The sequence below is a fragment of the Phodopus roborovskii genome, unplaced genomic scaffold, assembly GCF_943737965.1.
Source record: "Phodopus roborovskii unplaced genomic scaffold, PHOROB, whole genome shotgun sequence".
NCBI classification, from domain to species: domain Eukaryota; kingdom Metazoa; phylum Chordata; class Mammalia; order Rodentia; family Cricetidae; genus Phodopus; species Phodopus roborovskii.
The window spans coordinates 14,773,330-14,799,822 of NW_026126585.1; the positions used below are offsets into that span (position 1 = coordinate 14,773,330).

The 26,493-nt window shown below is 50.4% G+C and overlaps 1 protein-coding gene across 1 annotated transcript in view; it reads right to left on the reverse strand.

The window, feature by feature from the left end:
* Positions 1–1,839: 1,839 nt before the first annotated feature.
* Positions 1,840–26,493, reverse strand: part of Rassf5 (Ras association domain family member 5) — a 59,060-nt gene continuing 34,406 nt past the window's right edge. The window contains exons 3-6 of the mRNA XM_051203967.1: positions 6,662–6,772; positions 5,595–5,892; positions 5,075–5,190; positions 1,840–3,959 (exon numbers count right to left, since the gene is read on the reverse strand). Of these exons, the coding sequence (XP_051059924.1) occupies positions 3,807–3,959; positions 5,075–5,190; positions 5,595–5,892; positions 6,662–6,772 (678 nt within the window). The 3' untranslated portion in view covers positions 1,840–3,806. The remainder of the gene's footprint in view (positions 3,960–5,074; positions 5,191–5,594; positions 5,893–6,661; positions 6,773–26,493) is intronic.

Sequence of the window (26,493 nt, forward strand, 5' to 3'; positions counted from 1 at the left end):
GGTGAATCACGGGTGAGAGAACATGGGATGTTTTTCTTTCTGGGTATGGGTTACTACTTAATGTGGTCTTTCCTAGTTCATCCTTTACCTGGAGATTTCATCATGGTTTCACTTTTCTTTCCAGTGAATTCCGGTTACAACTGTATTCCGTAGCGTATTAGAGTGTATGTGCTTGGTTTTCCTTATCCATCTTCACTTGAAAGGCATTTAGGTTGTTTCCGTTTCCTGGCTGTTGTGAATGGAGCACCAGTGAACGTGATGGAGCATGTGTGTGGCAGGAAGTCAGCTCTCTTGCTAGGAAGTGGTAGCACAGCTGGACAGTATGGTAGATTTGCCTTCGGAGTTTGGAAGATTCTCTACATGGATTTCCAGAGTGCTGTACCAGTTTGCAATCCCATCAGAAGTGAATTTCCAGAGTGCTGTGCCAGTTTGCAACCCATCAGAAGTGAATGAGGGCTCCTTTTCCTCACACCCTTTCCAGCATTTTCTGAATGGGTTGTTTGCATTTCTGACTTTTTGAATTATTTTATATTCTGGACTTTAGTGCTCTGTCAGATGTATATCTAGCAAAATTCTTCCCATCCTGTGGGCTTCCTCTCTTCCCTTGGTTTCCTGAATTGTTGGCTTTAATTTCTGGGCAAATGGAATCCTTATTCATGGAGTCCTTTCCCTACACCTATATTTTTCGGAAACTGCCTGTATTTCTCTAGATTTCTCTAGCAGTTTTATACTGTTTGGAAACTGCCTGTATTTCTCTAGATTTCTCTAGCAGTTTTATAGTGTTTGGAAACTGCCTGTATTTCTCTAGATTTCTCTAGCAGTTTTAGTGTGTCTGGTCTCACATTTAGGGGTTTTTGATCCATTTGGATGGAGTTAGTTTTTGTGCAAGAGGATAGAGTCGGGTGGTAGGAAGTAGTGTAAGTGGGTGGGCCTCATGTCTGTCCTGGCCAAAGCCTGCAGGTTGGAGTGTGTGTGGCAGGGATACCTGGGGTAGGGGACGAGGCAGACCCATCTGGCATGGACCCTGGTGTAAGAGTGCAGCTGATTCTTTAAAATGTTTCATTGTAAGCAGGTGTGGTGGCAGATGCCTTTAATCCCAGCACACAGGAGACAGAAGCAGGTGATTCTGAGTTTCAGGACAGCCAGGGGCTACACAGAGAGTGGGTGCACATTTGCCACAGCACACACACAAGTGAAGGTCAGAAGCAAATTTAAGAGTCTGTTTTCTCCTTTTACCATGTGGGTTCCAGAGATCAAACTCAGGCAAACAGGCTTGGTGGCAAGCACCTTTATTCACTAGCCCTCTCATGAGTCCTGTGATTGACTGGCGGGGTTAAAAGTGTTGGTAGAGAGTGGTGGAGAGCCCCTGCAGCCTCCACGCGTTCCGTGATGCACGAGCAACACTGGAAGGCAGTGGTCCTTTCTAGTTAACATATGCGACTTCTTCTGTGAATTCAGAGATGCCAAAATGAGGGCTGCTTGGGACCAGTTCAGGCCTCTCGTGGCTGAAATCAGTGACACGTTAACATCTTAGTTTTAAGTGAGTTCAGAACAGAGCTGAGCTGTTGCTTACCTTTGTAGCCAGAAAGCCCCTGCTCGTTTCTAACTCAGTATGTGTGTTGCTATGGGTCCCCTCCCCTCCCCAGTACTAGGGAGACGGAGAAGAGGCAGTACTCCAGGTTTGGACAATCTTTTCAAAAGAATCTGGATAGTTGTCTTTATTCCCAGCTTACCACAGAAAACTGGGCTCTGCCAAGAAATGCAGCTACTGCTGCTCAGTACTTCACGCCAGCCCAGTTCCCGTAAGATGTGAAGTTCAGTGAGGATGTTTTCAGCGCATTGTTTTTACAGTAAGCTTTTATTACTCATTAAAAAACATATATAAGAAAGACACTTAGAAAGAAAATATTCTTAAAACACCCACAGAACAATAGAACCATAGAAGGCACTACCAGCAGTTACACCCAGCTCTGGGACTGAAGGAACTTGACCCTTCCCAGAGGCTCAACCTCAGTAGAGGTCCCGAGTCTACTGTGCTTAAACTTTAAATTTTATCATAAACACCTTCTCTTTATATATAGCTATATGCCTCTATGTGAATATACCACATATGTATTTGTGTGTGTGTGTATATAAATATATATATATATACACACACACACACACGACTTTTTGTCTCAAAAATAAAATAGCCATCCATGGAGGGAGCTTCTCAGCAGCATTCACACATTCACAGTGTTTGCAGCAGGAGCCATGCCTTCTCCTAATGCTACACACATGCAGGATGAAGGGACTGACCTCTGTCTGTCCCTGTAATCCACAGGAGGGAGGGAAGCGATGAGGCTGAGCACGAGGAGGCAGGCAGCCAGGGCTGATGGCATGCACGGCCTCAGAGTCGCTAGCTCGTGTTGCTTTGGCAGCTCTGAAGACTGAGTGGCAAGGACCGAGAATCCCTCTGGGTTGTGGACTAGCCTGAGCTGGGGCGGGAACTTTTGAGGCGACATGAAGCAGCTTGGGCTTAAAACGACTCGAGGGGTGTGGAGAGGCAAGGGCAGCAAGAAAGTGGTCTGTTCTGAGGCTAGATGGGAACGCCAGCCTTCTTTAAAAGGGACAACTTTTAATCCTGCTCTGTTGTGTGTCTTTGCAGTCCTGGCTAATTTGTGTTCCGCTTGAACTAGTCAGAGCTGTAGCCATAGCCTGATGTTGTCATTGTGGTTTAATAATATCGCATCTTCAAAGTCAGAGCCTGACCAGGAAGCTTGCTGGCAAAGAGGTATGTGTGTGATCTGTCTGTGCTCTGAGGGATCCCCTGTCCTCTCTACACCACCATTGTCTTCTTGCCAGGAGCAAGCCAGCAGGAGAGCTTTCCGAGGGAAACACTGTTCTTTTCTCTGAAAACAAAAAGGCACTGAAGTCACTGGGCAGGGCAGGCCCACAGGCTTGCTAAGGATCAAGGCTACCACTCAGGCAGGCAACAGCAAGAGGATGGATGCCGAGGTGGACTGAGTGGGCCGGGACCCTCTGCTTCCTAGTTGCAGGCAAGTTGTCGACAGCTTGGAGTAGCTTCTCTGCAGTACTTTCTGGCGACTCAGCAGGAAACTAAAGTTGTTAAGTGGCTGGTTTCCCTTTGGTAGAAACCCATGAGGATAACGATGTTAAATTCAAATTTTAACATATCATCAGATCATCAGACAAAGCCAAGCTGAAATACCACACAGATGTAAGTAAATGCCTTTGCAAACGTTTGCATGTGCACAGCCCATGGGGTGACAGAGGGCCAGGTTGGGCTGGAGCCTCTGGAAATCTCAGGCTAACCCTGAGTGTCTAGTCTTAGCGAAGAGGAGGCACCTGGGGGCAAGGAGGACAGTCCTTTGATGAGGTTTCAAGGACTCAGCTGAAGGAATAGGCCACATTGACCCCTAAATAAAGATAGATACTGTAGGTGATAAAGAAGAATGACGAATTAATCCAGAGAAAGGAGACAGGGCTCTAAAACCTTTCTTCCCTTTTTGCCGGCTGGTGCAGTTTGGTGACCAGAGGCAACTATTTGGTTTGTGAAAGGCCAGCAGATTGAGCAGGGGCAACCCTGTTCGTCCCGCATGAGTTCTGGTCCAGGCAGAATCTCTCCAGAGTCATGGCGCAGTGGGTTGGCAGGACTCTTTGTGCACAGACACTTTGTGGAAGAGACTCTGTGCCACATCTGTTAACTGCTGGGCAGGCACAGGTGGGCCCAGAGGCGGTTTGAGAATGTCTGTTGCAAAATAATAAAATAAATGGGAGGGCACTGAGGACAGGAAGGAGGCTGGCTACCCAGGCTTCCCTTGGGACTCCCGTAACGCCGCCTGCAGTTTCTGCCGGAAGGTGTCGTACTTCTTCTGCACTTGGTGGATTTTGTCCTGCTCCTCTTTTTCCAGGATAGTTAAGAAGTTCTGGAGTTCAGGAATGGAAAAGGCATCCCACTGTGAGGAGGAGAAGGGAAAAACGGGAAATGGTTAGGAGCTGGCATGACTCGGGCCCTGCCACTGTCTCCAGTCTGCATCAGTGAGCCAGTCCCACACAGTTTGAACATGCAGGTACCATGAATGACATGTGTACTACACACGACGGTCACATCAGCCACACTGGCACCGCATCCCGTTTTTACAGAAGAGTCAACTCAGGGCTTCCTCGTTTCGGTGCTGGCTGTGATCTCCAGAGGCAGGGTGACATCTCACTGGCTGTGGACGTCAGGCACCAAACTCCACCCTACATTGGCTCCTCGTGAGCCAGTGTAGGCTGTATACATACCCTGACACCTCCCAGTCAGCTCTGGCCGGCCAGGCTGACCTCCACATGGGAGAAAGGGATGAGACTCCAGGCTCTGAGTACAAGGGAGCGTCGTTTATGATATGTCTGCTTTAATGCCCACACTCCATGGAGAGAAGGTAAGGAAACCACACCATGGAGCAGCCGTGTGGGACGCTGACTGTCTCAGCCCTCAGGTCCACTGACTCCCTTTTCCCAACAGACTCAGCTGTAGACCCCCACGCTGAGTTGTCCTGGTTGAAATGAGGGCAGGACCCGGTTCTGCTCAGATCCTCCAGATCTCCAGTGACTGCCCCCTCCACCCCCCAAAAAACAATCCTGCTAGCCGCCACCGAATAGTGATAAATACTTAGCCCTCCCCTCCTCTAACCCCCCCCTCTAAACATCCTAAGTGTCCTGGGCTTGGAAGATTACTGCATATTTACCAGGGGACTGACACTGGATAGTCCCCCATTGTAGTAGAAAGGAAGTCATTTTAGGAGAAAAAATGGTTCAAAAGTGCCTATGCCGAGGAAAACCCAGTTGGAAATTGCTGGGCCTTAGCCCATCCTGGGGCAAAACCAGCCTGTCAGTGTGTAACCCCACTCCAGTACACATCTGCAGTCCCATTCCCCCAACAGCACGTGAAACCCTCTGCATAGGCCTTGCCATACACAGCTTTTAACTTGCTCGCCTGAGAGCCCTGGGGTAAACACACCCTCACCTACGCAGTGCAGGCGGTGCTCATCATTTCCCACCCATGGCTGGGCTTTGCGGAGTTCAGACATACCTCTACTTCTCCGGTCTCATTCTCCTTCAGCACAAAGCTGAGGGCCTCAGTGTCAGGCCCAGCAAGCAGGCGCAGGTAGAGAGGGCAGTCAGCAATGGAGAGTTTCTGGAACAGCACTGCAAATAAAGAAGGGAGGCTTGGGTGCTCCTCCCGAAAGGGAAGGACAGGCTTGGTGGGATGGGCTTGGAAATGCACAGGTTGTGGCATGGTGTTAATGGCCATGACCCTGACAAGACGGGTTGCTCACAGAGGCAGGGCCTTTCATTCTTGCCTGGCATTCACAGGCCCCTGTCTCCAAAGGAAGCAGATCAACGGGCAGACTCCTCATAAAGGTTAGGAGCCCAGGACCCAGATCATGTCTTTCCTGTGCATGGAGTTAGACAGTGGTAGACATGAGCTGATCATGCTCTCCCTCTGCTGCCTGGAAGTCCACAAGTCCTATCCAGGGCTCGCAGTCGGTTTAATGACAGCGTGTGGGCACTGGCAGACGGGGGAAAGGCTGGGAATGCACTCCTCATACCTTGTCCATCTTTGTGCATCCGCTTAAAAAGTGCAAACTTGTGCGGGTTGTCCACAACCATGAATTTCTTGAGCAGCCCCTGGATGACCTCACTGACGGTGGTGGAGCTGCTGATGTGCAGCTGCTTGATGGCATCAAGTGGCAGGTAGAAGGACGTCCGCTTGTCTGTGGTGGCTGCAGGGTTCACTTCCTTAATGGCATCGTAGATAGACTGGGGCCGGATCCCAGCGGGTACCGTCACTGGCCGGCGCAGCTTCAGATGCACTTTGATGAAACCCGTGTAGGTGCCATCTTCACTCTGCAAGAGGGGAGTACATCGCCTGTGAGCAAAGGGAGCCGCTGGGCCATCCCAGCCTGTGGACTTCTTCCTGAGTCTGCCAGCTCCAGATGCTGGAGGTAGGATGCTCCCCTCGCCTCCAGGGCCAGGGGGTCTGGAGCCCACTTACCAGAGAGGGTTGGTGGGTTACTGTGGCTTCCTTCACAGGAAGTTTAGGCTGGCTGGCCCAAACCCTCTACCAGACAGTTGCCAACTGCCTTTGTTGAGTCCTCCTTCTATACAGTCACCTCTCTATCACCGAGCTAGGCAAGGGCATCAAGGGCAACAAACTCCAGCCACTGGCTAAAATGTGCATTTTCTGTGGCACCTGTGACTTGGACACCCCAAAGAGCCAGTTGCTGCTGGTCTCCAGCAGGGGGCAGGGTTCTTCATGACTCACACCTTAGAGAATCTCTGACCCTGTGCAAGGCCACTGTGCTTGCCAATACATACTCCTCTCCTCTTGTAAAATTCCCCTAGCCAAGGGCTTCCTGGGGACCAAGCTCTAAAGCCTGCATCACCACCCTTAATTCCCTAAAGATCTTACACTGATGTAAGGAGAGGTTAAACTTACCCAAAATGGCCAGAGCATAAATGGAACAGAGATTGTATCTGGAGTCTATTCTAAAACCTAATCTATTTCTGTGGGGAGAGGGGATTCTGGATAGGGAGGGCCTTGCTTACTACCTTTCTGCAGAGGCAGCCAGGCAGAGAGAAAGGATGCTGGGTAGGGGTGGCAGGCCCTGCTTACCAACTTCATGCCCAGGCAGTGTTTCTCCAGGCTGTTGTAGCTGTCAATCTTCTGCTTGATCTCCTGTAGCGTGGGTGGGTGCTGCGTCTCCTCCACTACCTTACAGACATTCTGGAGGAAACAGAAGTGGAGTGGGTACAGCTCTCGGGATAGGAAAGGCAGGGAGCAGACCTCCCAGACGCCTCCCCAGCTGGGAAACCTGTCAGTGTGTCCCACACTCAAGCACTGGCTATGAACTTGGTGGACGGGTAGAATGTCATATGATCAGGGCTTGCTGAGGAAAAGGTGCTCATAGATGGAAAGATGCAAAGCCCGTGGCCTATGTGTCTCAAAGGAATAGCGGTGAAGCTGCAGCAGTGTGAATACATGTCAGCAGAAGCTGACAGCTCTCAGAACCAGGAAGCAAGGGCACATATCCTCCGGTTCAGAGGTCATGTCGGGCCAATGAGCTTTGCTCATAAGAGGTAAAGATAGTTTGCCGAATGAACAAACTGGTAGGGAGAGGGGCCTTTAGTCCCTCTACTAGGGACAGTCAGCATTTACTGAGCACCTAAGTACTCAGCCACCTCCTTGTGTCTCAGAACCAATCTGCAGGATGATTCATTACCCCAGTTTCCAAGTGAGAACACCAAGACTAAGGTATTTATCAACTTGTCTAATACCCTCATCCACATGGGCAGAACAACCCAGAAATCCCACGTGTGTCCTATGTTCTCCCTGCACAGCATGCTTCACTCTGACTTCCCCTTCCCAGCCTCTAGGCAGACGGAGGAATGGAGTTAGAGTGAAGTCCTATCCCTTGCAGTGTGGTGCAGGCTAGATGCTGAGGTCTACACAGTTTTATCTTCATGCTGCCCTCCGAGGCTTGGATATAGGAGCTGGTTGGTGAAAATTCTCCCCTAATTATCCTAATCTTAGAGACCCAGCAGACTTAGGACCAGTTTAGTCACCTCTGGGACCCAGAGAGGGATGGCTTTGACATCCTCTGACACCTGCTCTTGGGTTTGGTTTGGGGAATTTTACAACGGATCCCACATCACACTGCCACCGCCACCAAGAGAACTCACCCCTGACCTTCCCCTTCAACACCCATTTGTGGGGTTTCACACTGCCAGCATCCCAATGCATCCTCCCACTCTCCACCCCTACAGAGCACAGGAAACTGCAGACTCCACAATTGCCAAGAGGGGTGGGCACTGCTGAGTCTGGATGGTTCTGCCTTCCCAGCACTCCACAGAGAGGAGGCAACATCTTTTCATTACAGGCTCTTTGCTAGCTTGCCCCCTGTACACTAACTACCCCATTGCTCCTCATGGCAACAGTGTGCTAGCTGTTTTAGACACCTTGTTTGACATATACCTACCTTGTTCTGGCCCCCATGTGCCTGTGTCCCACTCTGCTAGGGAGTGGCCAAGTACAAATGAGAATGGATTCCATCCAAGCCTGGAGTTCTCATTTGGCCATGTGGTCACTCTGGGGCAGTAGTGGTCACTGAACTTTAAACACTGCAGGGTTGGGATTGACAGCTGGCAAACTAAGACCCAACCCATGGAACACGCATCTAAACTGTCCTGATCAGTGTGGCCAGCTCTAGAGAATCCCAGTGGGTCTTGCATCATCTGGGAAGCTGGCAAGGAGAGACTTCCACATCTGAATTGGGAGGCATCTGGTAAGATGTGGGGGGCCTGCCAGGATGTCCTCTTAGGTCTCTGAATTGGACCTTGAAGAAATCAGCCATGTGAGCCTCAGGCTGTCTTCATTTTCTGTTGACTCATTCTGGGGACTTCCAAACTGGAGCCCCTCATTTGTTTTCACTTCTAGAACTCTCCATGCCCAGTCTCCATAAGTTGGGCGCACATCTACAGAGCTGCTGTTTTATACTTTACTCTGCCCATCTCTAAGAGAGACAGACTTACTCATCTACAAAAGAATGTTAAGTGGTATAAAACTCCAGTTTTCAGTCAACCTCCAGTCCTGTCCTTGCTGAGGCAGCAGCTATGTTCTGGCTGCCGAAGGCCGGTTTCCTACTTTGGACCACAGTGAGTCACAGATGCCTTGTCCTTAGATTTCTTCTTCCTGTTCTACTTTTATTCATTACATCAACCTATCCCCTCCCCACAAGCCTGGGAAATGATGCAAGTATGTGCCATGGGTACCTTCCAGACAGGCATAACACAGCATCCCTTGACTTCAGCATTGGAAGATCTGGCCTTCCAGGTATGTAGGTGAGCCTCTGTGTGGCCAATGCTGTGAACCTTGCTCCCATAGAATGTCATCATCAAATGTCAGCACCCAGTTCAGGCTGGCTGCTGCCACACTGAACCTGCCAGGCAGGATCTTAACCTCCAGGTGGAGTGAATCACCTAAAGCAGGCCAAGCAGTGAGCCCTGTCCAACAACTCCAAATCCACCAGCAGCCTGGGAAGCACCATAGATTCCAGACTCTGGGTTCTTAAACCTCTGAGCACTCTGGAATCACTTGGGGATTTTCTAGAAATATAGTTTCCCCAACTTTCTTTCCAGAGAGGGCTACTTCCATTGTTCTGGGATACAGCCCAGGAATAAGGATTTTAGAAATTTCTCAGGTGATTTCATCATGTCTCAGAGTCTAGAAAATATGAGAGGACCCAACAATCTCATCCCACTACAGAGCTAATATTTGGGGGCCAAAAGATAAATGTTGCCCCCACACTTTACCTAAAAGGCAGTATCCATTGTGAACAAGTAATTTTTCCAATTATTGAGCCTGTCAAGACCACTGCAAAAGCCATGCCATCCTAAGCCATGCCAAAGGCTGAAACCACTCCACTCCTGAAATTACGGGCGGGGTGGGGGTGTTAACAACCAAGTGAAGAGGCTGTGTGCTAAGAGGAGGCACAGGTGCCCCTCCCCAGATGATTCTCTAACGTCTCTTAAAATAGCCTAATGGGATGGGAGTGGAGGCAGAGGCCGGAGGAGCATTGCAAATTCCAGGCCAGCCTGGTGTATGCAGTGAGCTATCAAGACTCTATCTTAAAACCATGTAAAGTAAAATATCTTCAAGCCCAGCACAATAGATTTATCCTAAGTCAAATTTGGCTGTCATTTATCTTGTTTTGTTTTTGTTTTGAAATGGTTTCTCTGTGGTTTGGGTGCCTTTCTGGATCTAGCTCTTGTAGAGCAGGCTGGCCTCGAACCCACAGAGATCAGTCTGCCTCTGCCTGCCAAGTGCTGGTGGCGCATGCCTTATCTTTAAGGCAGCACCACCACACTAGCCAGTTCTGCTTTGTAATCAGTGACAAACAGGAAGCCCTCAGTTTGTTATTCCACTCTAGAGAGGACAGATCTGAGTGAGGCCTATAACTTCGAATCCCCAGATGGGTCCTGGACAGACCAAGAAATCTCCACTGAAGCTCTCGGCGTATAAGTGGGCAGAGGATTGAACCAGCCTCAGGTCTGCTAAAATTTTTACTCCCCCTCTTTGAAAATGTCAGCATGGTCTCCTTGCCCATGACTCTCATCATCTCACTCCCGTCTTCCCACCTGAGGTGACTTTACCTGGCATGGCTTCCCTAACCACTGGTGCCTGAGTGATGGTGTGTGTGGGGCGGGACATCACTCCTTCATCAGCACCACTGTGTACTGTTCTCAGAGTGGAGGCGTTCACTCCCCTCCACAGAAGTCCAAGAAGAAACTCCCCATCACTGCACCCACCTACAGTTGAAGTCTTGTCCATCACGGTATCTATCCCACAGCCTTGGTCCTGCTCAGCACATCGTAGCTTGGTAAATACCCCGGGGGTGGGCAGCATGGATTGGCTTTTGACTCCCCATTTCCAATATAGAGAGAACCTGTAAATCTTGGCTTCTATAAGTTGGGGATCAAAGTCCTTTATCAGGATTGATATAGAAGTCAAGTGAAAAGATGTTTTAGAAATCATCAAACCCAACCAGGGGCTGTGTTATCCTTTTCATTCCAGGAAAGCCAAGCTCTTCTCTCTAAACAAGTCTCATTCCTCACCATCCTTGACCACTGCTTCTAGATCAGTTGTACATCCTTAGAGTTCATTCGTCCCTTTCTCAACACAGGCAAACACAGGCAGCGGCAGACTTTCTGTGAAGGGTCAGGTAGTAAACCTTAGGCTTCAGAGGCCATAGTCTGTTGTGTCTACCCACAGCCACCCTTGTAACACAGAGGCAGCCAGAGAATGAGGGTAGCTGTGGCCCAAGAAAACTTGCTTTATGCAATGTACTTATGAGCAGGGAAGCTTGCTTTATGCAATGTTCCCAGGGGTAGTAGTTTGCCCCACAGTGGTGCTTGTGCAATTTCCCTCCCTAGAATACACATGCCTCTCTTCCCTTGGTTCCGCCGCCTCCATATGGTGCCAAGTGAAATTCCAGCCCATGGTAGGCTCCTGTCCGCTGGGCCCTGAATATATCAGATGTGTGACATTTTAGCTCTCCAGTGAGGGAAATTGTACGTACTTCTATCCAGGCTCTCTCTCCCGAGTCATACTTCCTGTATGCTTTACAGTTTCTTTTCCTGCTGCTGTAATGAAACAGCCCTGACAAAAGCAATGTAAGGGAGGGCGGGATTGTTCGGGCTTGCCATTCCGGGCCGCAGTCAATCATAACGGGAGTCATGGAGGCAGGGGCTTGAGGGACAGTGAGTGTACTGCATCCATCAGACAGGATGGATGCACATCTCTCACCAGTGCTCAGCTTGCTCCTCTGTCATTATTGTCTTTTTAAAACAAATTTCGCGACAGGGTTTCTCTGTATAGCTCTGCAGACCAGGCTGGCCTCGAACTCCCATTGATCCACCTGCCTCTGCCTCCTGAGTGCTGGGATTAAGGGTGTGTGCCTCTAGTATTATTATCATCATGATGGAGACAGGGTAGCCCTGGCTGGCCTGGAAAACTCACTGTGTGGGCCAGGTTGACCTCAGACTCACAGAAATCCACCTGCTTCTGCCTCCTGGGTCTAGGTTCCTCCCCTGAGAGACCAGAATCCTTTCATCAGGGAATGGAGCCACCCAGTGATGGGTCTTCCCATCCCAATTAAGGTGATCAAGACCCCCCCCCCATGTATCCCCAGAAGCCCATTTGCCGCTGTCATCTTTAACACTGTCTACTGTTTCCTGAGTGTTTCCTCACACCACCAGTTATGGGCTGTTACAACTCTGTTCTCCCTTAACTTTGCCTATAAAGTTTTGGTCATTTCCTTGGAGTCACTTACTCTCCTTCCTCCCTGATAGGAGGCAGAGTTTAAAGACTAGCTCACATCATTTACCCAGCATTCCCTGGGTAGAACAGACTTGATGTTGGATGCCTAGGCTGCTTTGGTACCTGCTGCTGGGCTCAGCTAACATTTATAGTTGACCTCCAATGAGGTATCAGAGAAATCCCTGCTGAGTAGGTGTCAGGAGGGTAAGGCAGCTGAAGGAAGAGCCCCAGTATAGAGCCCACTGCCCAAGGGCCCCTCACTCCACCCCGCACCCTAAGACTTCACCGCCAAGAGCATGTGGTCCGCACAGGCTTCACACTTGGGCCACCCTACTTCTTGGTAGCTTGGAGATAAGAATGAATACAATAGCATCAAATGACCTGTGACCTGTGACAAGCCACTTCCCCTCTGAGAGTCTCGGTTTCCTCATCTGCCAAATCATGAAGTGACACCAAACAGTCTAAGGCCCGCCACAGGGCTAAGGTTGGACACGAGATAGGGCCGGTTTTCGCCACTACTTCCTCCTCTCTTTGAGAACTGGGTGTGGGACTGCGGACCTGGAGGCCAGCGGGGTCCGTCTGTCCGAATTGCACCAGGGACCATGGTCCTAAGGAACTGGCGCTCCGCTCATCTCAGTGCTGGCTCTTTGTGTCAGCCAGACCTCGCATCTGCCAGGCTCAAACAGGTTTTCATTTCCCCTCTCTTAGCATGTCTGTGAGCAGCAGCTGTCAGGCGCCTGAGCCAGAGAGAGCGCGCTGCGGGCGTGTACTGTGAACAGAGGGCCATGCAGAAGCCCTACAGGCCCAACTCCTGGGGTTTGCCCTAAATGGGAACCTGGGGATGGGGAAGGGCAGACACCCATCTGTCTAGGCTGGGTTTAAAATGCCAGGCCCAGGGTACAAGCACAGTAAAGGCTACATACAGGTCCCTTTGTGACAGCCTCAACCAGATACAAAGAGGATTCTCCAGTGAGATGCACTGTGCGGTCCCTTCCTAGTTCCCAAACGCCGATGTTCTGGGATGGTCCCCCTGTCCTACCCATGGCAGTAAAGGGGTTCATTCCTGTCTGGTTGTTACCTGTCCATTGTTCTCAGAATAAAAGGACTAGAAATTCCTAGACTGTGTTCTTCTCCACTAGGTCACCTGCAGCAGAGAAGGAAGGGTCTCTGCCACAAGCCATGCCCAAGCAGACACGTGAGGCCCAGGCGGCTCTAGAGTAGGTAGTGGACACACAGGATAAAGGGAGCGGGTGAGAGACGAGAAAGAAATGGAGTCCCCAGAGACGAAAATGGCAGTCACCAACAGGAACTGACTGTGAAAGGTACCTTGGAAGGTGATACAGACCCGTGTGGCCCCATACCTGGGAGCCAACAGGTCACCTGAGGAAGGAAGGCAGAAATACACATACTATGACCCAAACAGGCTTAGAACAATTGGACATCCGTGACTGGCTTTTAGGCAGCTAAAATCAGCATCATCTCATCTTGCTAAAGACCCCAGAGGACCCCAGCATGTCCCAGAACACATCACATTCTCTCTCTCGCCTGCAGCCTGCGGAGCCCTAGCTCCCAGGCACTGCTCTGGGACTCCATGGCATTATTGATCCCTCGGGGCACGCTGCTATACCCAGAGCGCCTGCGCTTTGCCATCAGATCACTCTGGCCCTGTTTTGTCAGATTTTGGGCCTTTGCTTTCAATTCTGCAAATATCAGAAAGACAATGTCATGGAGGCTTACGACACGTAGTTTGTATACACAATTGGTTGTGTAGAGTGATTGAGAAGGCATGCCTCGAAGTGCCTCACTTGTAAGTATGGTGAAAACTGATAGACTTCAGCTAGTCTGTGGCCACAGAACCAGCTGCAGCAGTTGAGTATTGAATACTGTCTGGCAAGACAAAAGAAAGCTGGGTCAGTAGGTGCTGACCCAATACGACAGCTCTTTCGTTTAACCTGGACCCCTAACAGGCTACACTATGATTTTCAAAAGTCCTAACTAAGTACTTTTGTCACAGATCTTATCTTCCACAAAAATCTGTTGAAAGCTATAATTTATGGTTTTAACAGCCCAATAACTATGTTAATATCCTGTGTTAAAACAGCCTGGCCCGGGGGATGATTTGATCAGTAAAATGCCTGCTAGGCAAGCATGAGGACCCAAGTTCAGATCCCCAGCACCCATGTAAAGGCCAGGCTCAGTATCACATACGCAACTGTAGCACTTACAGAGACAGGCAATCCTTGGAGTTCTCATTGGCCAGCCAGAAACCAAGAAAGACACCTGCCATCATCCTGACCTCCGTACACGCCCACACTTGCATGTGTACTTGCACACACATGTACACACACCCACACTAATCCCTTCATTCATGTTGGCAAGACCCCACTGCAAAAAATCAGAATCCACTGCAAATGACCAAGAGAAGGTGTATATACAGAACTCCAGCAACTCAACAAAAACGTGAACCATCTGGTCAAAATGGAAAGGACTTGAATAGGCATTTCTTCAAGAAAATATAAAGGTTCACTAAGCACATGAAAAGATGTCTAGTATCACTAAGTACTGAGGGGAAAACAAAAATCACAACAAAACTCCATTTTATTCCCGTTGGGTGTGGAGTGCGCCCAGCATTAAATAGCTGGCTTACTTTGTGTTCCGTTGCTGTGATAAAACACTGAGCAAACCAACATGGGGAGGAAAGCATTACTTTGACTTACAGGTAACAGTGCATCATTGAGGGAGCCAAGGCAGGGAGCTGGCTTGCTTCTAGACCAGTGTTGGCCTTTTTATACAGCCCAGACCCACCGGTCTAGAGACGGCACTGTCCACGGGGGCAGCATCAATTAGCAATTAAATGCCTCACAGCTTTGTCAACAGGCCAACCTGATGGAGGCAGTTCCTCAGCTGAGGGTCCCTCTTCCCAAGCCTGCCAGGTTAACAGCCAAGACCAGCCACCTCAAAGGTAAAATGCAAGTTGGTGAAATGACTGAGGGCAGTACGGTGAGTAGGGTTTGGAAAAGGAAAGCAGTGTTGTACAAATAACACAGGAAGAAGCAACCTAAGAGCCCTCTGATAGGAGAGTGGATGTGTAAAATGTGGGCCATGCCTACATATCAGCCCTAAAAAGCAAGGAAACCCTGGCGATGGTCTGCCATGGCTAAACCTTGAAAACACTATGCTTAGGGAGATGAGCTGGACCCAAGAAGAGACAGTAGAGTTCACCCCTTCTCAGTTCCTAGAGTAATTAAACAGGTTAGGAGTTTCAGTTGGGGGAATGAAAAAGTTCCGGAGATTGGGGCACCCAGCAGTAAGGCACCCGCTTATCATGCGCAAGGCCCAAGGCTAAGCCCCCTAGAGTTCTAGAAATGGAATGTGATGATAGCAATGTTTATCTCTTACGCCATGCTCCAGAACCATGCGTGCATTTAGTGATGGTTGAAATGGTAAATTTTATGCGTGTTTCATCATTGAAACACAAGTGTCAGTTTGGTAGAAGGCCTGCCTAGGACTTACAGGCCCTAGGTTTGCTCCTCGGCACTGCAAAACAAATAATGGAAAGTAAAAATGACTCCAAGAGCACGGCAGTCTGGAGGCTGTTAACTGGGTTCATACTGTTTGCATAAAGTTGTGAGCTTCTCTTCATTCTATACTTCAAACCCGTTAGGGGTCAATCTAGCTCTTAAGCGAGCTGAGCCCCATATCCTGAGCTCTCCAGATTCGTCTTCTTGCCTATGACCAGGCTCCGAACAGGACATAGAGCAGCACAGGCCAGAGGCAATGGGACTTCAGTGGCAAGCCAGTTCCAGCCCAGCATGCTCACACTTGCTAGGAGAGGGGCAGCTTGGGCCTTGTACAGCTGCTGGAACACATGGCACTTTGCTGCCTGCTGGTGAGCATGCAGACCTCCCTGACTCGCTACCTGGAAGCCCGATTCTTCAGCATGTGGGCTGCGGGCTGCCAGACTAGGTCCCTAGGCTCTCATAAGGGAATACCTACCGAGCCATGAAGAGGCGGAAATGACCCCAGATAAAGGTTACCTGACAAGTTGAGAGGAGAGGGGAGAATGTAGCTTCCCTGGCTGGGACTGTCATGCCTCCCCTTTACCTGACAGGAAGAAACAAGGGCTCAGAATCTTTCTTCCTAAACTGTACGGGAAGGTAGATGTTACACTTCCACAGACGAAACTGGTAAAATCCAGCTCAACCAACATAAACAGTCGAATCTTACAGAGAAAGAGAGGTACAGGAAGGAAGTGCTGGCACACACGAGTTCTGAGTGGACAGGATGGCTGGGGCCAGGTGGTCCTGGAAAAAGGACCGCTGCCAGCTTCAGGTGCTGGGGAGGATAGTACATCACAGGTGTGCCTGCCGGGGAGGACCAGATGTGAACATCACATCACAGGTGTGCCTGCAAAGGAGGACCAGATGTGTACATCACATCACAGGTGTGCCTGCCGGGGAGGACCAGATGTGTACATCACAACACAGGTGTGCCTACTGGGGAGGACCAGATGTGAACATCACATCACAGGTGTATCTGCCGGGGAGGACCAGATGTGTACAGCACAAGTGTGCCTGCCAGGGAGGACCAGATGTGTACATCACAGCACAGGTGTATCTGCCGGGGAGGACCAGATGTAGGACCTGTGGCTGAGGGTTGAAGTGACTTGGCTGCTGCCTCAGTCAGTGACCGGGAGTTAGAAGCAGGACTCTGCTGACAGTTCTGTCCACCATCCTGTCACCCCAGATGCTAGGAGAGATCTCAAAGGACTGTCACAGGGTCCCCATAGTCTTGAAATAAGCACAGCACACTGTGATGGGAATAAGGCGGAGCCTGTGACAGGGACGGGGTGTCTGTGAGCAGAGACAGGAAGCCCATGAGCAGGCATGTGGTGTCTGTGCCCAGGGGTGGGGAGTGTCATAGAAGAATGTCTGGAGAGATGGAGAGAACAGAAGACCAAGCCCTCTGCTGTGAGGTTGTCATATATATATATGACATGGAAGTTACATTCATGAAGTCTCAAGCCCTGTGCAATTATAACACCACCTGACATGCCAAAGTGGAGGCAACTAATGGTTGCTGAGAGAAAGACGGTCTTCTCCACAGACAAGTGCCCCATCCGATCCCAAGTGGTCAGTCCTAAACAAATACACTTATGAACACGAAATGAACTCAGCAGGCTGTGTTTATACAAACGTGTGTAAGTATGTATGTGTACTATGTGTGTGGCAACAAAGATGGTGTCATGAATTTGAGAGGGAATGTGGGTCACAGGAGGAGTTGGAGTGGGGACAGGGAGGGATGAAAATTATATAAATGCAGTACTCCTGTATGAAATTGTTTCTTAAAAAATAAAACCCTGTCATCCCTGGTTCACAAAAGTCCCCAGTGTGTTATCCTGAATTCCCAGTGCGCTGGCTCCTACCAGTTTAATTCTCTGGAAAAGGAAATAAACCTATTTGTACTCAGGGACTGAAAACTAGGGGTAGTTTGTCACAAGCGCTACTACATCCTGCGTGTGCACAAGATGAAAGATGTAGCAACTGAAGGTGACAGCTAACAGGTAGCGTACCTTTGTAAACGAGTCCACACTGCTGCCTTGGCCCGAAGCGCACAATTCCTGGTCTCACAGGACTGGCACCTTCTCAGGGAAAAGCACAGCCAGCACAGGCCAGAGAATGGGGCAGAGACCACGGGTCTAAACAGCAGGACCAAGAATTGCTGGTCCTGGGCACTGTGAGCCTCTGGGCAAGCACATGGGAGCAGCTGACTGGTCCATCTGAGAGTTCTATCTGGTCTTTATTGCTTTATTGCTCCAAGCTGAACTAGCTTGTTTTTAGTGTTTTCTCGAATGCCAAGGTGGTCAGGGGCAGAAACTGTGCCTGAGGCTTCCTGACTGGTCTCAGGGCTGCCTGCTGTTCCCAGGGCACCACAGGCCCTGCTGTAAGCAAAGAGCAATGGAAGAAAGACCGGATAGAGCCAGGAGTTGTATAGTGCCCTGTAGCCTGTTTCCTTCTGGTGTTTTCCTTACTAAAAAGAAGCCAAGAGTTCCAGGGCAGTCCAAAGAAAGCCCCGTGTTGGGGAGCAGAGTGTGCTCAAATGTAATCCTATTCATGAATAGAGTCAGTCTTGCTCTCCACATCCACAGAGAAAACACCAGGAGAGGGTTTTTAGCTAGTAATGTCTTTCCATCTTAGGATAAACACCAAAAGTGGTGTTAAACAACCAATAAATTACAGTGGCCCCCTGTCATTGGACACAGAGTTAAGGTCCCCTGGCTAGGTGCCTTAGAGATGATAGCAACGGCCTAGGATGCCTCATACAGCCTAGGTCCTTCCAGAGAAGACAAAGCCTGTGGCCTGGGCATCCACCAAGCAGGAAGAGGACTTGACAAGGAGGTGAGGTCATTAGTTCAAGCTCCACCTCACCAGCCACAGATGTAGGGCCCTGGTGAAGACCCTCTCTGTTCTCACCCCATTCTCTCCATCCGACACTGTTCAAGAAGAGGCTCTGTGTCCCCTCAGAACACACACCTTGATACCCTGCTGGGGTCCTGAGGCCCTTGATCTGTTGAGCATGCAGACATCCCACCATCTTAGCCGGGGTGACCATATGGGCATTGCAGACTGCCTGAACTCTCCGGCTTGTTTTTCCTCAAACCGTCAGAGGCCCCATTTTGACACACATGACCCGGAAAACACAAACGGTGCACAGTCGAGGGGGAGGCACCCAGAGTTCCAATTCAGCTTTCTGAAACTGCCTAGCGTGACTCAAAAGGTCCCCAGCCTGGTTCAAATATAACACATTGCCCCAGGAAGCCGCCATCATCTCTGCAGAGCAAAGAGCAGGTGGGCCCAGGGCTGGCCCCGTTCCTCCTTGCCATCTCCAGGCCTCCTCTGGGTAAAGAGGGGAAGCTCCCTCATGTCTCCTAGCAAAGGGGGCAGGAGAGAAGCCTGAGACACTGCTTTGAGATTAGCCCAGGACAGTTCCCAGGGGATGACATCAAGGACCAGAGGGACTTCTTCCTGTTGGGTTCCACCAGGCACCCTGAGCAGCTGACACAGGTTGTTCTGACAAGTCTATTTATAGAAGAATCTTGGCCTTTCCCAGGGGACCTAAGTCTCTGAGTGACAAGGAAACACACACTCCTTCTCTTTCAGACAAGGAAAAAAAAAATCTCTTAGGAGCTCAAATGCAATTTCTCTTTGAGGAGGAAAGAAAGATTTGCGTAACGGCCACAATGAGGTCAAGATAATGGCAGTTCATCTTGAATTTTTTTTTCAGAGTGACTCCAAGAACGAGGAAATTTACTAACAATAAAAATAGAACAGGATATAAAACCCCACAAATGAGAAAAAAAACCCATAACCGTTTGGAGGATGCACCCTCCGCTGTGGGTTGGTTCCAAACTCCTCTGCAGAGCCAGTGGGCTCATGTTAGAGCCAGGTCACCCAACTCCACCCCAGCCCTGGATGATCTGGGTGCCAAAGGCTAGACTGCAGAGAAAATCTCTCAGACCCTGACCACAGCCCTGAATGTTCAAGGCTAAGTTGGGTCAGAACACCTCCCCTTCCTTCCCTGGAGTAGTTAACCCCTTATTGTCCTGTTGGCATCGTGTTTTCCAGAAACAGCTTCTTAGAGGGGGTGCCTGTCTTTATGGGAGTACACACACTAGCCAAATGCTAAAGAAGCACGAAAAGGACCCAATTTGTAATGGATCCAAGATACAAAGTAAAGGACCGACAGACACTTCTGGAGCAGTGCTGGGAAGTGGGTGGGGGAGTGGGAACGGAGAGAGATGTCTGAGCTTGGACTAAGCCATCTCCACAGAGAGATGGGAGAATGCAGAGAGAAGGCCATTCCTCTCCTCAGCCCCTTTTTCTTGTAAGGCTATTTCCATTTCTCCCCAAGAATACCAGAGACAACTGCCTTCTTCAATGGCCAAGTAAAAGACGCTCCTGCCATACCCCTTCCTCACCCCAGTTATGCAAAACTTTCACCCTCTGGGACCAGCCTGGGAGTGAGAAGCCAGGCAGCAGCTCAACTTGGTTTTAAAAATAGGAACCATTTTCTTCCCGGGCAGCAACAAAACTTGCTAAGGGATAAAAGATCAGTTGCCTATCAGAATGACCTAGGAAGCTTCTCGTGGTTCCCAGGCCCTGTCAGTATTTTCTACATCTCACAGTTCTGCTTGTAGTCACAATTGTGAGACTGGGGGAGGGGATGGCACTGAAGCAAGAACCCCAAGAGAGGGTGGGACACTTCCCCTCTGCAATGATGTTTTTCTGCCTGAGGCCTACCTAGCCGCAGAAGGAACTTCTGCCTCCCTGTCCCCCACCCCCAAATCAGACACTTGGCTCCATGGGTCTGTTTTAGTTGCTTTCTTTGACATAAAATCGCAAGCTGTCTTTGGGTTCTGGGGTGTCAGCTCATCAAGTGCATTTGCCTAAAGTCAGAATTCAGCCAAAGCATGACCTGCGGGCAAGATGAACTAGTCACAAAGGAGGCACCAAGATGGGTTTAGGGAAGATTTGGGGGTAGCTCTAATTTGTGAAGGACCACTGGATGATGATGAGCTTGCCATACACCTGTCGACAAACCCGCCCTGGGAGATAGCCTTTCTACCGTCACTGGTTAAGTAGCCCGGCGAACTTCTCACTTCTGCCAACACATGTGGCAGCTCGTGTGGCTCTGTGACACCCAGGAGAATATAGCCAGAGGACCAGGCTTGCTGGGTATGCAAAGGCCAGCATGCTTAAACACACAGCTCCTTTAGATTACCCAGCCCTACTCGGGAGCTAAAACGGTACGATGACGGCAGCCTAGTCTGTTTCCAAAAGCATTCTGGACTTCTGCAAAGTTGCTAGGCTAGGTTTTAAAATGGTTGCTAGCCACACACATCACGGAAGTCTCAACTTGTAGTTATCTGCTGAGGGCCTGGGTTCTATCCCTTTCTCACCCACAAGCTGTAGACTCAAGTTAAGAGGGAAACCAGACGGAGAAGGTGCTGGGTTACCCATTCAGACACGGGTGAGCATGCAGCCATTCATGAACCAGCGAGGTCCCCAAATCCTAGCGAGCCATTCTGAAAGGCCTAAGGGTAGGAGATACTGAGGAGGACTAACCAGCATAGTGCAGCCCCCCTCCCCCAAGACACTCTGCTCGCACATGGCTCTGCCTGGGGGAGACAGGATGCCAGTTAGACCACGGAGCTTATTTCCTCCCTCGAAGGCGCTTGTAATCATCACGTTTACCTTTGAAGGCTGTTTGCTCTGAACATTCCTGAAAAAGGCAGTCTTAGCCGTGAAGAAGCAATCTTCCAGTTCCTCGTCCAGGCTGCAGTACCCACTGCTCATGCTGCTGTCCACGGTCATTGGGCCCCGCCCGTGTCTGAGAGCTCATGGGTCTGCGGGGCTGGGGCTGTGGGAGGGGCCCTTCGGGTTCTGGGCTCTGGTGCTGGTGCTAATAGGCAATGGTTAACAGGAGGGTCGGGCCGGGCAACCTGCGTTTCCTTCGCTGGGGCTCGGGAGCTGGCACCGCCTGGGGCTCGGGTCCGTGCACCTCTCTCCCACTACCGCATCGCGGTTCCTGAGCGCTGTGCTCCCGCCCGCTGGCTCCCCGCCCCTTGCTGACAAGCCTCCCTACACCTCCCTCTCCCAGGGCCTTTCCTGTACTGCTCTCTGCAGTGCTAAAGCCACTTCCTCTGGCAAGGTTCCCCAAAAGCCTGCTGGTTGTCAATCACCCCACCCCACCCCCAGCTGAGTGCCAAAGACCCCTGGTGGGGGATGCTGGGGGTGCGGGAGGGATAGGGACCAGCCAGGATGAGCCAGAGGGGAACAATTCCCTCTGCCCTTTCCACCTCCCTTCCAGGAGCGGCCCTTTCCCACTTACTATCGCGATGGCTTTGGAGTAATGGCGCACCTTCCATAACCTGACTACTTTCCCATCCACTCCATCACTCCACCCCACCCTTCTTCCCCTTCCCAGGAGCTGGGTCAGACGGTGGTTGGAGAGGTAACTGGGGATAGAAATCATTGTCTGGCCTGCCTGGAGAAGAAGCAACGTTTTAACTTGAAAAGGCCAGAGGAAACCGCCGCCGCCACCGCCGGGTCTAATGAGCACTTGCAAGCCCCAAGCGATGCGGGGTGGAGCAGACCCCACCCTTCCATCTACAGAACCTTGCCTTCAAAGAGCCTGCGGACAGCCCAGGTTATTCACACATCTTCCTGACATCAAGTCATCCCTATACTTAATGACTAGGCGGCCTAGAAGGAACACTATTCTTATTTGGGGCTGGATTCTTGCAAGTCATCAGAGGATGAACCCCTCTGCAACTTCCAGACCTCATTGGTGTGACAGCAGTTTGGGCTACCATTGTCTGACCATCAACTACACGTGCTGGGTGATGGCATGCAGTCGGCCATTAAACATTAAACAGGAACCAGTAATTCCATTTCATGGGTGAGGAAGCCAAAGCTTAGGGTCATGCAAATAGGCCATGTGTGACAGGGTCAAAAACAGATCTGATCTGTGACCCCCAGGGTCTTTGCTCCGAGTTACTGTGACATACCATCCATTAGCTAGGACGAGCCTGTTTGGTGAGCATTCTGCCATCTTTAAATGCAGACGAAGCTGGCGCCCCAGGAAATGAATGTGTAGTCCTCAGATGTGGACAGCTGTGGACCCCAGAGGTGGCCTGGAGAGTGGCTGAGGAGGCTGGGACCCAAGTCTCTGTGGCTGTTCTTACAGTATGCAATAGCCCAGTGCCTGGCGAGCTCAGGTTGACAAAGGGTTGGATGCCCCCACCTCAGTCATGGAGCTGCAGACTCCATTTTAAGTGGTGGTTACTTTGTGAGGAGCCTTCTTTCCCCTCTTTTGCTGAATCTGCCAGTGTCCAGGGGCTTTAAAGCTGCAGCCTAGTTCGGTTCCATCCTCCCAAAGAGAAGCCAGGAGGTAACAGCACCCCTGAGCTGGTACCCTCAACCCAGAACCTTCAAAACGACTAGCACCCCCTTCCTAGGAGGAAGATAAGTAAAGCAGGCAGCAGGCTGGGGGTTAGGGTAGGGTGGGGAACTAAGGAGAATTTGCTAGGAGTTAGGGGGGTCTCTCTGGGATGGGACTGAAGGTAGGGCTTGGCGCTACCCAAAACAATCTTCATGAGTCAGGAAAGTTTTCCCAAGACAGTCGTTCACATTAAGGAGGCTGTTATCAACTTCCATGTCTGATGTTGGGGAGACAAATGCTCAGAGGAGCCTCTTTGTAACTCACAGGCCATTTGGAGCTTTGTCCAGCTAGAAAACCTCATGGCTTTTAATAAAGTTGACCTCCAGGTTCAAAGAAGCAGTCCAACACTCAGGAAACACAGGCCCCCGTGACCACACTGTGTCCTTGGGGTCACCCACAGCCCTCTGCAATGCCACCATGGTGGTACAGCATGCATGATCTCAAGCATCGCTAATGAAAACCTTTCCAACGAACGCCAGGCTCCAGCCTCCCAGGAAGGGGCACACGACCCTTCTTGCACAGTACATGGGCTGCCAGAGATGAGGAAGAACGCTTCCTCTGGGGCGCTGCGTGCTCAGAGTATTGCTCCATGCTATTCCAAACACTGTGAAAGCTGAGGCTCAACAGGGCTTTTCAGGGCATCTATGGCACCCATAGTTCACGTGGGGCACCCTATGATCTTGAGAGCAGGTATTGTGCCTACTTTGCAGGTGAAAAAAAGAAAAATAAACTGATGGAAGCAACTTGTTCCATCACAGTTAATGCTTTCACAGTCTCCTGACTCCTAGTTAAACTATCATCTTCCACATTTACCCTCATCTACTAGTGGATTTAAGCTTGGAAGGAAGCCAGCAGTCAGAAGGAAGCCAGGAGTAAGGGTCAGCAAAGCAGGGACCACAGACAGGGTCTGGAGGGGGGGAATGCAAAGAAATCTGCAAAGATCACACCCATTAGAGCAACTGAGCAGTCTCTTCAGGGAAAGAGTCTCAAAGGGAGGAAGAGCATCTAGCTGGAACCATGGCATTGAATAATTAACAATAGTGACATCAATTGGCCCTGGGAAGGGAGGGGGCGTAGAGGAGCTTGGGTGGCAGGTTTTAAACTTCTAAGGGCTAAGCCACAAAGCATGGGAACTGCCTGGTCTTGCCCATGGGGCCAGGAACAGGGCCTGGACCCAAAGTGTGCTGTGCAGGTCCTTAACTGCGCTGTGCGGGTTGTGAGAGCCTTGGCGGGATGCTGAATGGCCCACTTCCCCAATTCAGTATCAGATAGTGGGAGACTTGCTTTGAAGCTTTACTCCTTTCTCACACAGAATCCTGACTGGAGGCCAGAGCCCTTGCCAGATCCAACATGGGTTCTGCATGTTCTAGAAAAGCCGGGATACCATGAGGCAGGGATTGGTGTGTTTGCCTGCATACGTCTGGGTACCACCTGCGTGCCTGGTGCCCTCGGAGGTCAGATGACCGCCTCAGATGCCATTCGGGTGCTGGGAATCCAACCCAGGTCTTCTGGAAGGGAAGCCAGTACTCTTAAGCTCTGAGCCATCTCTCCAGCTCCAGGAACTGGAATTTTTGCCCTACCCCCAACTCTACTTGATTAAGCATTTTGAACAATTGTGGACCTCAGATTCTGCACAGTTGAGGGGGCTCAGGAATGAAGATCTATTTAAGACCCACCAACAGGAGCTGGAAACCAGGGTAATGTGCTACCCCACCCCAAATACACAGTCTGAAATGGACGTTTGCTAATACTGCACCCAACTCCGTGTGCAGCTTTTCACTTAATCCCCCCGCCAAGCACATGAGGAAACTCTGTCATTATCTGTTTTACAAAGAGGAGGAGAATCAGGCAGTTTAATAGCTTGCCCTTTAGTGACACATGCTAGTTAATGGTGGAGATGAATCAGCCCTGTGGGGTTTCATTCTGCCCTTCAACGCTACACTCTGTATCCTTGTGGGCTAGCCCCAAGATTACTGTCAAATCTCCCATCTTCCTGGACTCCTGTCTTCCCTGATACTGTTTTTCTTCCGTCATCCCATCTTCCCTTCCCCCCCCCCCCCGTGTGTGCTGGGGAAGGCATTAGTGTCCCATCTATGCCGATGGATTCGATCCCCTTTGACAGACAGCGACCTTCTGCATATGCAGCCCGGCCCCCTTATCTTAGTTGTCCTCCTCCTTTTATGATAAGCACAGGGTTTGCTTCGCCTCACAGCTCACAGTCTGTCTCCTAGGGAAGTGGGCTAGAACCCAGAGGCAGGAACTGAAGCATAGGCCATGGAGGATCACCACTTACTGGCTCTCCACCTGCCCAGGGGCGGCACCACCCCCAAATAATAATCAATCCCATAGCAATCGTTAATCAAGGAAATGACCCACGCACAGACTTTTAACCTACAGGCCAATCCGATGGAGACGTTGTTGAGGTTTCTTCTTCTCAGGTGACAAGTTGTGTCAAGCTGACAGAGAACCAACCAGCTCGCCACTGTGGGCCCCGCTCTTACCAAGCCCGAAACCGAGCTCATCATTTCTTGCTCGCCCCTCCACCAGCTCAGTTCTCCGGCCCCAAATCATCGCAGAGCCTTCTAGGAGCTGCGGTTGTTACTGTCCCTTCCTCCCCACACTCCCCACCTCCTTATTGTCAAAGTCACTCTCCTAAGACCCAGCGCTAGCCACAGTAAGTCCTCCACCAGGAAACCTTCCGTGCAGACGTCACCACCGGGTGTTTCCATTCATTCATTCATTCATTCAATAGCTATTTCTACATTGCTGGGTGGTCGAGTTTGGACATAAAGGACGGACATAAAAGAAGAGTCCTTCTCGTGGTAGCATGTCATGTCAAAGTTACTGCTGTCACTTAATCCTTGCTGCCCTGCAGGAAACCATCTTAAAGATGCATAAACTGAGGCTCAGACTTCAAACCCAGTAACTCCCTTTTACCATTGCTGTCTTCCCTCCACTGATGACATAACAGTCAAAACTCTAGAATGGGTCCTTCTAGGCCCTTCCATTGCATGCCTGGCCAGCAAGTTATTTGTAGTCACAACCAAGTACCCTCATTACAGCTGTGCAAAACTTGGCTGGCATTCCCCCAAACCATCGCTTCCCCTCTTGGTCTCACTTTCATTATCTCCCGTTTAAAACATCTTCTTCTTGGGGCTGGGGAGATAGCTCAGTCAAGAAAGGGCTCGTCACACACACAAGCACAAGGACCCACGTGTGATGCCGTGCACCCGTGATTCCTGAGCCGGGGAGGCAGGAGCAGAAGATCTCTGGGGCCTGGTGACCAGTCGGTACAGCTGGATCAGTGAGTTCCCGTCTCAAAATTTAAGGCAGCAAATGGCCCAGGGAGAGATGGATGCCTACCCTAGGCTTCCACATGCATGCACACACATGCATGGGTGTTCCCTACTTACTCTCATACATATACCACCCCCAACACACAGGAAAAAAAAAAAAAGATAGCATTCTTGAGGGATGCTCCTTGAGGTTGTCCTCTGGCCATCACATGCATACACACACCTGTGTGTGTATCTCTCTCTCCCTTCTCCTCCCTCCCCCCTCTCTCTCACTCACTCACACACACACACACACACACACACACACACACACACACACCCTCTGTCCTC